This window comes from Echinops telfairi, unplaced genomic scaffold (assembly GCF_000313985.2).
Source record: "Echinops telfairi isolate 266 unplaced genomic scaffold, ASM31398v2 ScPeMD7_9;HRSCAF=40, whole genome shotgun sequence".
Lineage (NCBI taxonomy): Eukaryota > Metazoa > Chordata > Mammalia > Afrosoricida > Tenrecidae > Echinops > Echinops telfairi.
In genome coordinates this window covers 85,525,749-85,536,123 of record NW_022103906.1, presented here as the reverse complement: position 1 = coordinate 85,536,123, position 10,375 = coordinate 85,525,749, and the positions used below count along the sequence as shown (strand labels likewise).

Sequence of the window (10,375 nt, the reverse complement as noted above, 5' to 3'; positions counted from 1 at the left end):
CGCTGGAAGGCGCGAGGGCGCGGATCTGGTTTGAATTAGGGTCTGCGAGCCAGGGCTGGTGGCCGCGGCCACTTCTTCCTCCCAAGTCTCCAGCGGAGGCGGGGAGCGGAGCGCCGCGGTGCTCGGGGCGGACGCAGGAGGGAGCAGGCGCCCGGGCCGCCGCAGGCCGGGGGGCTCCGGAGGAGTGGAGGCATTTTGCATAGTTGAGCGCGGAGCCCACTCAGGCTCCGCTCCCCGGGGCGCCCCTCGCCGCAGCACGGGCGCGGCGCCCACCGACGTGCGGGGCGAGCCCCTGGTTTCCAGCCGCTCCCTCCCGCTCCCCGGGCCGGGCCGCGCTAGCGCGGGAAGAAGTCCCCTCGCTGCCCCTCCCCCTCCACGTGCCGCCGTGGGACTCGCGGCTCCCCGCTCTCCGCCAACTCGCAGACCGGCGCGGGGCCGCACTCACCGCGGGGGCTGGCTGCAGGCGCAGCGCCAGCGCGCAGAACCAGAGCCAGAACGCCGCGCACCTCATGCTGCCCAGGCCGGCGGCGGCAGGGGCTGCGCGGGCTGCGCGGATCGCGGCTGCGCGGCGCTGCTCGGACGGCTCTGGGCTCCGGGCTCCGGGCCCCGCTCCGCCGCCTGCGCTGCGGGTCCTCCTCGGGCTCCTGCCCCGCGCGCGGCTGGTCTAGGCGAGGGCTCTTCGGACTGGATCTCCAGCGGGACTCCTCTCTGCCGGGCTCGGCTCCAGCCCGCACCTCTCCAGCCGAGCTCCGCCTTATAATAAACTCACGGGCCCTTCGCCGTTGCAAAAACTAGCCCCTCCACCCCCAGCTCCGCCAGGTCTGGCGGCCGGCCCCAAGCCCCGCCCCGTTTCTCCGCCCCGCCCCCGTCCTTCGGCCACGCCCCCTCCTGCGCCGGCCAGAACTTCGCTCCGCTCTGTAATGGTTTCGCTCCTAGCCACAGATGGGCGCGCTTTAACGCCGCTGTCCGGCGGCGATGGAGGTGGGGGTGCGCCCCGGCCCCGGGTACTGAAGCGCTGCCTCGGAGAGGGACGGGAAGGGGCGGTAGTTCGCTCCCGGGCCCGGGCGCGAGTCTGCAGCGCCCTCTGGGCGCGGACTGCACGCACCCTCCAGGTTGCTCAGGACGCCCGGATCCCGGTGGGAACGCTTTCGGGGATGGTGGGGCTAGGAGACGCCGCACGTCGACGAGGCCTTAAACAGAGGTTCCTGCGCCTTCTCCCGCCGGGAACACCAAGTGCTGGCAACGCAGCTGAGCCTTAAACAGCTGGGCCCGTTCAGGAGAAGCATATTTAAAAAAAAAAGATTTTTAGTCTATGAAAGACAATGCTTTCTGTCTTCAGCCTCAAAGCTAAAAGGAAAAGCAAGCAACTGCTTTTTTTTTTTCTTGTTTTTACCCCAGTTGATCTACCTGAGCATTCTGATCTGAGACTCTCCAGATGAACTGACTCTCCATGATTCAATGGAGGGCTTGTGTTCCTTAGAACAGTGTACCCAGCATCCACCCAGCACTTCAATTCAAAAGACTGGCGGGTGCAGAGCAAACGCGGAAGAGGTTGCAAATGGACCAACGTACCTGCACCTGGAACCCAAAGATGGTGTTTTCAGACTTGGGCTGAAAAAGGAACCAAGGTGGTGTCCTGACTACCTTCCTCACCTGAGCAAGTTGGGGACCACTCTTTAAAAAGGATTCAATGTTCCTGAGCCTGGGCTTTTTCGGCAGAGACAGTTGGCCGTGGGTCCCGGTATTTGCCTCCACTGGCCAAGCAGGTTTGCCCAGAGCTCAGCAGTCTCCTGCACACACACACACGGCTGTCAAGTCACCAAAAGAAAGCTGCGGAACTAACAGAACTCAGATCATCTGAGTTGTCTGAATTCAAGCAACCCTCTTCCCTCCCTGGGCCTGTTTCCTCTGGCCTCTCTGGGGAATGACAAGGCCTCCTGAGGGTTCATGGGGCCTCGGGAGGGTCCCCTGAGTGTCTTGCTTTCAGGAATCATGTGACAAAAGAGAGCACATGCGCTCAGGAAATCCTAGTGGTTTGACAAGACAAGGCGGTGTGTCTATCAGATACTGGCGTCCACAGGTGTGATCTCAGCTCCTCAGCCCTTTCAGCCCAAAATGGAAGAAAAGTAGGACCCTTTGGATTCTTGCCTTTACTGCTCAGAAGCAAGAAAATGGGGATTGGGGAGGGTTTGATGGAGTCTTTTCAGATCTTAAAATTAACTAGCTTTGTGTTTCTTTTAAATACATTCCCCCCACTTCGATTTAAGGTACATGCTTTGGGCAAACTGAGGAGGGGGCTGTACAGAAAAACCCAAAGAGTGCACGCCCAAAGAAGGTAAAAGGAGGGTCAGGCCTGCTTGCTGCTCCTCCCTGCCGGCAAAAGAGCCCCTTTCCCAGGAAGCTTTGTTGGAGTCCCATAGGACCCAAGGGCCTGCACCTTGGGACTCTTACAGCTCTTTGGAATTTCAAAGCAGTGGTATCCCGCCAGCATGCGTTGCTATGGACCTTCTTGTCCAACCTCCTAAGCCATTGCATGGTTAGTACCTGACTCACCGTCTCTGCTCTGGGACACTAAGGCAAGGCTTCCATCCTGACTCATGTTCCTACCACTGGCTAGGACATTCCAGAGGGCCTTCACAAGGTGTATGGGAGAAATGTGAGTTAAGAGATCACAGAGCTTTTGGAAGCCCCCTCCTAGTTTTCCTGGCAGCCTTGGGAACTCATTCACCTCCCTCAATACTGCTACCTCTTCCCACCAGGAGAAAGTACCCGGAGGGCAGGACCACCCCTCCCATTCCTTCCATAGACACACAAGATTCACTGGGGAGCGGGAGGGGAGATGCCCTGCTCTCACCAGATGTGGACAGAGGACAGGACAAGGGAGAAGGCCGGTAGCTTGGAGAACTCTGGGCACAGGCTCGCCACCTGATGTGAAATGATGGGAGCTGGCCCAGGTTCGCTCTAGGCTAGTCAGCCCCATCAGCACTGGCAGTGCACTTGTCCTATAGCCCAGGAATGCAACGTCAGGGTATGGACTCTTCAGACCAGGGAGAGGTCTAAATGCTCTTCAACAAAGAAAGTTGAAATCAATGTGCTCCCCCGCAGTGTGGGGCACTATACAGCCAATTTTCAAATGAAGTAGATGATGAAGATGTGACATACTCCTAACATACCTTTAGGCCAAAAGAATAAGTTAAAGACGATCTGCATACAATCAGACCAGACTTTGCTTCCACAACAGCATGTATGTAATGTGTCTAAAACTAAGGTGACCAGACGTCCCGCTTTTGGCGGGGCAGTCCCAATTTTTAACAATTTTTCCTGTGTCCCGCGACGTTTTAAAAAAGTCCCGATTTTTGGAAAGAATGCATGACAAGCTAGGGTCTATGGTTTTTGGCTGCCATGTTGCCAGGGTGTGAGTTTTATCAATGGTGTCCCGCTTTTGTCCCATTGACTAATGTTAAAATCTGGTCACCTTAGTATAAAACTCAAGACCAAACTCAACGCCATTGAGCCGATTCTGACTCCTAGTTATCCCATAGGGCCCAAAGGACTGTCCCTGTGGGCTTCCAAGACTGTAAGTCTTTACCAGAGCAGAAAGCCTCTTCTCTCTCCTGAGGAGAGGCTGCTGGTTTCAAACCGCTAACCTTGCAGTAGTTAGCAGCCCAACGGTATCCTATGCCACCAGGGCTCATAAAATGTATATATATATATATACTGGGGTTCCAGTTCACATGTGCTTAGGGTTACTATATACAGGAGGAAAGCCAAATCAGTGAACATGTAAGCATTTCCGCTGGCAGGGGTCTCCACATGGTTGCTCCAGCACCCAGGGCTGCATCGGGGTAGGTCCATGCGGCTTCTCCTTGGGGATGTCTTAAAGGAAGTGAGCTTTCCAGCTGAAGCAGGGAACTGGCTAAGGCAGCTGCACCCTGGTCTGACCCTCAGAAAGCAAGAGACCTGAGAACTAGAAAGGCAAGGCTTATTGAGTCATTTATCTCTCTGCCCTTCAATTAACCCCACATGTGTTTATCGGCCAGGTTGGCACAATACACTTTAACTAACTCACTAGTCTACCCAGACTGACACACGGCTCATTTAATTTCCTACTCTGGTTACCCAGGCAACAAGGGAGTGTGCCTGCCTCGTGCTCATGAACCATCTACAACCGTTTATTGGTACATCTTAAAAACGACTTCAACAGGGGAGCTCTCACCTCCGCTGGGCCTGTTTCCCATGATTGGGGGGAGAGAGAGAAGACTAACAAGTTCCTGCCACATAACATTATTCTACGGTCACCCAAATTAATGGACACTCCTACAAGAGCAATTCATGAGCCTTAGCGGGAATCCATGCCAAGAGGTGGCAGGGTGGAGGGCATGTCTGTCTCAGAGAAGGCGAGTAAGCTGCAGTCACTGGATAAACCACGTGGGGAGCCTGCCATTAGGAAAAACGTTCAACATTTTTTCATATTTAGACCACAGGTAGGCAAATAGGCTCAGTACCATGCCCCTAATTGGGTCCTTTTGACCTCGCTTTTATTCGGTCCTGGGTGACCCAGGCCTGGTGCAATATAGACAACTAGGACGTTATATTCTCTCCTTTCTAGCTGCACAATATCCTTCATAGGCCACACCAGAGGATCCAGTTTGGAGCCCCCACTATGCAAACTGGACTTTACCCTAAATACAGCGGTAGATGGTAACTTACAGGAACTGAAATTACTCCCTTCAGCTGAAATGCCCCTGAGTGAGAAGAAGCAGACAATGACTATCCCCCCAGGCTACAGATGTGGAAGTCATTGGACTTTAGTTCAAAATTCTTGCCTTGAGGCTGCCCAATAAGTGGCAACACAAGACACCACATATGTGCTATTTTTATGACATGCTTACTCCAGTTCTGCCTTGGTGAATGAACATTTTTGAAAGTTTTACCTTATCGCTGATCCTCACTATTTTTGTAAATAGCATCCAGCCACATAAATTGTTAATCTGTACATATCAACATTCCAGGTATTTTGGTCTAAAACACTGTCCTACACATGTATATTCTCTTCTTCTCGACAGTGTTTTAAATTTGATATCATTGGCCGGATTAATGATAATAGCAATAGAACTACTACCTGCCCCAGGAGGATAATTTATAATGTCTTTCAACAAAATAATAGTGATACTTTTAAAGTGAGTCAGAGACGTGTACAAACCATAGACACATGATTGAGTCCTAATCTAAGAACAATTAGTTTAATGACCTGGCCCTGCTCAATGCCTGCCTCCATGAAGTGACCACTGAAGATGTGGGTGCTACAGCAATGTGCCAATGTGCAGTGACGAAAGCAGTTGGAGCCTGGCTGTCAGAAAAAATCACTTCTGGGGTCTTAACGGCTTGTCCAAAACAAGCAGCCATCCAAGGGAGGCACCAGCTAAGTCCACACGGATGAAGTACACCCACCTAGAACCAAGAATTGGAAACGATAAAAACCAAACCCAGAGGAGGGACCGGTAGTAGACCTTAAATTCGGAACACCGGGTTTATGGAAGACTGTGGATGGCAGTGAAAACGCAAACGCCATTTTCAGGGTCCCCCAGGCTGAGAAGTCTCTGGGGATTCCTCTCGGACTGTGCATCTGGGAGGAGAAAGGCCTGGTCACCTGACAAGTGTCCTTGGGAGGGCGATGCCTGCAGCTGTAGTTGGGTCAAACGTGACCCCTTGCCATTTGACCTCCCTCTGGAGCTGATGTATGATTGTTCCCGTTTTGAATATGTCTTCTGCTTGACTTTTGATGAGGCTCTTCTCTGCTTCACTCTGTCATTGTGTTGGGGCTGTTTGGATTTTGTATGCTTTTCTGGATATGAGACCCAACATAGGGAGCCCTATAGAGACAAGGGCTGGATTAATAGTGTCACAAGGATGTGGCAGGGGAGGAGGGTGGGAAATGGAGCATTAACAAGGAAGAAGGAATGTTCAGGAATCTAGTGGTGCCCAATTCTTATGAATGTGACTGAACTATCAAAGTGTATGATATGTTAATTGTATGCTCATGAAAGTGTTGAAAATAAACTAATTAATTAAAAAAAATTAAAGACGTGTTTAGACCCGAGTGGAAGCTATACCAGGAAGCGATAACTTTACTTTTTGAGATTTCTGTTTAATAAAAGTTTATCTTGTTTTATAGCAAAACTTTTTGACTTAGTCTCCTCTGTGATTTTTTTTTTTTTAATCTAGGGGATCAAAGAGAGGTGGGACAGGGTAGAAGAACTTCTACGTCTCCTTCTTGTGTTTATAATGGAAATATCCAAACACGTCTATGCAAGAGAGCTTCTAAAAGCTGGTGGACAAAGGGAACCAACAGATAGTCAGCCCCCAAAAGATAGAAAGAGGATGAGAGAGAGAGAGAGTGTGCGCCTGTTTCCTTTTTGAAAAATTGTGTCCTAAGGGATCTGGCTGCCAGGACCAACTGCTCTGAAAGAGATCAGATTCGGAGGCCCTGGACAGAAGGGAAGACAAATGTGGACCAAAACTGAAAAGCATGAAAGAGATGGGGTGTACTGGTCTGATAGAGTCTGATGGACCTCCCACCACACCCCCACTCCACTCCCAGACCTCAGTCACCTTCAGGACTGGAATTGAATGCACCTTGATGGCACCTTTTTAACCGAACCACAGGCAGGTCTGCAAGGAGCACAGTAACAGGGGGAGGTGTGCACACTGTCAAATAATCGACCTTTTGCGGTCTAAAGGGCAGCACCAACCAAGACCCAGCCGCAGAAGGGTTAAGAAGGAAGGAGGAATGGAAACTAAAGCCTGGGGCGGGAGCGGGATGAGCGTCTCTCCAGGGGCATTGCAATGGATGAGACGGAACCAAGTGCACAGGAATCGCTGAATGCAGAACTGGTTCTCAGCTCTGCAAACTTCACCCAATTCACAATGGAAAGTTTAAGAAAGGCAGTTGCTTCCTGCATCAGGGGAGATGCCTTTGCTCTCTCCATAAAGCTGTCCCGCAAGCAGCTGAAGCCACAGGCCATTGTGCCTGCAAAGTCCTGAGGGGGCCTAGACCCACGGGCAACGTCGCCTAGAGCTCCACCAAGCCAGACCTTCAGATCCTCTTACTCCTCTGCTTTGCCACCCTGGCTTAGGCATCAACTCAAGAGGGTAGCAAGTTGGCCGCACTCACGTGGGCCGACACAGCTGGCGCAGCCACGGCCAGAAGACAGACGACTCCTTCATAATGCCTTTTAAAACAAGATGAAACCCAGTGATGTCTAGTTGATTCCACCCCAGAGAGAGCCTCTAGGGCGAAGGATTCTGAGACTCTTAATCTTTACTGGAGCAGATAACCCTCATCTTTCCCTCACAGAGTGGCTGATGGGTTTGAACCACCAACCTTGAGACTAGCAGACAAATGCTTAGCCTACTAGGCCACCATGGCTCCTTTCCTAGGAGGAGGGAGATACACATACTCCTCACTTATCAATTGTCTCATTATCTGCCACATTTACAACAGAAAAATATCTACTGTTTTGCTCATTCAGGATTTACATTTTGCAGGAACAAAGGCTCAGGTGTGAGGCAGACATAACATTGGCCTTGATGGTTAAGGTGATGTGTCAACTTGACTGGGTCATGAGTCTCAGTGGTTTGAGTGTTAGGTAGTGATATAATTTGTCAGTCATATAATGATGGAATCATCCTACATTTTGTGATCTGACATGATCGTGTGTCACAACCTGGATTTTGAAACTTAACCAAGTCGTTAAGCAAGGAGAGGGTGCAGTTCTTGGCTATTGCCTCCCTCTTCCCCCACCCAACACTCTTGTGAACCTACTTGGGCCAAGGGCAGGTTGGTGACCGACATGAATTTAGATTTATCAGCAGGGGGCATAGATTTAAGAGGACCAGTACTACATCCATTCTATATTTTGAATTCCAAAAATAAGCATCAGATGTATGTGAGGACCCTCTTATCTAAGTTCAGTATCATCGAGTCCATTCCAGCTACCCTATAAAGCAGAGTAGAACTCGCCCTGTGGGTTTCTGAGACTGTAAATCTTTATAGAAGTAGAAAGTTTCATCTTGGGGGGAGGGGGAGAGAGGGGGAATCCATCATAAGATTGGATATAGAGCCCACTCCCCAGGGGGGATGAATAACAGAAATGTGGGCAAAGGGAGTCAACAGACAGTATAAGACACAAAATAACAACAAAAATATATAATTTTTAATGAAGGTTTTATGAGGGGGGAAGGTGAGGTAGGGAGGGGACAAAAAGAGGAGCTGATCCCAAGGATTCAAGCAGAAAGAAAATATTTTGGAAATGTTGATGGCAACATATGTACAAGTGTGCTTAATACAATCGAATAATGAATTGTCATAAGATTTGTAAGAGCCCCCCAATAAACTGATTAATAAAAGAAAAGAAAGTCTCATCCTTCTACTGTGGAGCTGCTGGTGGTTTCAAACTGCTGACCTTGTGGTTCAAAGCCTGACATGTAACACGCTCCGGCACCAGGACTCTAATATTGTTAGACGCTGTCAAGTGGGTTCTGACTCATAGCGACCCTACGCACAACAGAAGGAAACACTGCCAGTCCTGCGCTGTCCTCAGGACTCTAAAGTTGACACAGAACCTACTTTTCCTAGAGCAGCTTCTTCTTCCCATTGGTAGCATTTTCAGTATCAGCTGATTGGTTGGTCGTGAACGGTTTCAAACACAGAATAAGAGTCGTCTGGTGAATGCTTGTGTAGCTGTGTGATGCCTCTTTGCCAAGGAATCTCTTCTGGCTCATGACGCCCCTCTGTGTGCAGAGAACCGTTCCAAGGGAATTTTCAGAAGCGGATCCCCAGACCTGTCTCCTGAGGTGTCTCTGGTTAAGAGTACCCCCCTGTCTACCTGCCATGCTGCTGATCAAACCGTAACTGATGCTTTTTTTACTTTTCTTTATACTCTTTTCTTATGAAATGGAATGTAGCACATATAATTGAGGTCTTTGGATTTACATTCTGAGATCTATCCATGTTGATACCTGCATCTCGGGTTCATTGATTTGAGTTGCTTTACGATACTTTATGGCAGGTATGGGCAGCAAGGGATTGAAAAACAGGAAATCGAAGAAGAAAAGAAAAAGGGTAAGTGCACCTTGTCAAAGGCAGAAAACTTGAGAGACTGAGGAAAATAGGGCAGCCCTGCTAAGTCCTGGTTCTCACACGTCTCACTGACCACTGTCCATCTGTGGGTGGGTAACAGTTTTTAGTATTACAAACAGCATGTTGGGTTTCCACACAACAAACAAAATCTTTGAATGGAGCTCCAATATGCTCTGTAAACTGTTGCCCAAATTATCATAAAAAGTTACAAATAAATAACCAAAGAGACACTCTTTCCCTAGTGCAGTTGTTCAATTTATGGGTCCATCTAGGATCATTAGAATTTACACATCCACATCAGAGAATCCGCTCCCCAACAGTGCTCCCCTCAGGAGACTAGACTTTTCCCCAGTGAGGCTGCTGTCCTCCAGAAGACTTGTAAACACCTTTGTCTATGTTACTGATGGATACGTGAACCCAGGGCGTTGCTTTGCCCAACTTCAGGGGGCATTACTACAATGGTGTCCTTTGGAATTGAGCTGGAGAGGGGGTGGAATTCAGACCACAGTTTACAGCAGAGATGCTGCCCTCTGGAGGTGGCAATGCAGCAGTGCTCCAGCTGTGCGGTACCCACTGGGAGCCAGGCCCCGGGCTGGATGCCGGGGACCCAGAAGCGAAAACATGAGGTTCTCGTTTTCCAGGGGTTTTCAGACTTTGGTGAGAAACAGATATAAGCAATCCTTATAAAACAAAGAAGTGAGTGTAATACTAACCTGTTTACCAGCAGCTGGAGGGAGCAATTGATTCCAAATGCAGGGACAAGGTCCAAAGGGTTTCCAAGATGAGGGTTGGGCTGGAGGTGGGTGATAAGATGTTAGGGCCTATCCTTTGATGGAGAGAAAGGGTTTTAGTTTCAAGTCCCACCAACGTGGCGGTTTACAACAACATTTATTTGTTGTGTGACAGTTCTGGAGGCCACAAGTCCCATGGGCTAAAATCAAGGTGGCAGCAGTACTGTGCTCTTTCCAGAGGCTCTAAAAAGAGCCCATTCCACACCTCTTCCAGGTTCTGATGGCTGCCTGCATTCCTTTGCTCATGGCCCAATCGAACGCTCTAGTCTTGAAGGCCAGCATCTGCCAATCTCACTCTGCTCCATCTTCACATTGCTCCTCGCTGTGTAGAAAAATCTCCCTTGCACCTTCTTGCAAAGACACACATCAGGCCCATTGGGGAAATGTAAAATCATTTTTCTGTCTCTCAAACAATCACAGCTTCAAAGTCTCTTTTCTTCCC

General features: G+C 49.9%; 1 protein-coding gene across 1 annotated transcript in view; it reads right to left on the bottom strand.

Moving 5' to 3' along the window:
- SDC1 (syndecan 1) overlaps positions 1-516 on the bottom strand; it is a 25,314-nt gene extending 24,798 nt beyond the window's left edge. The window contains exon 1 of the mRNA XM_045286918.1: positions 446-516. Coding sequence (XP_045142853.1) covers positions 446-511 — 66 coding nt within the window. The 5' untranslated portion in view covers positions 512-516. The remainder of the gene's footprint in view (positions 1-445) is intronic.
- Positions 517-10,375: the final 9,859 nt, after the last annotated feature.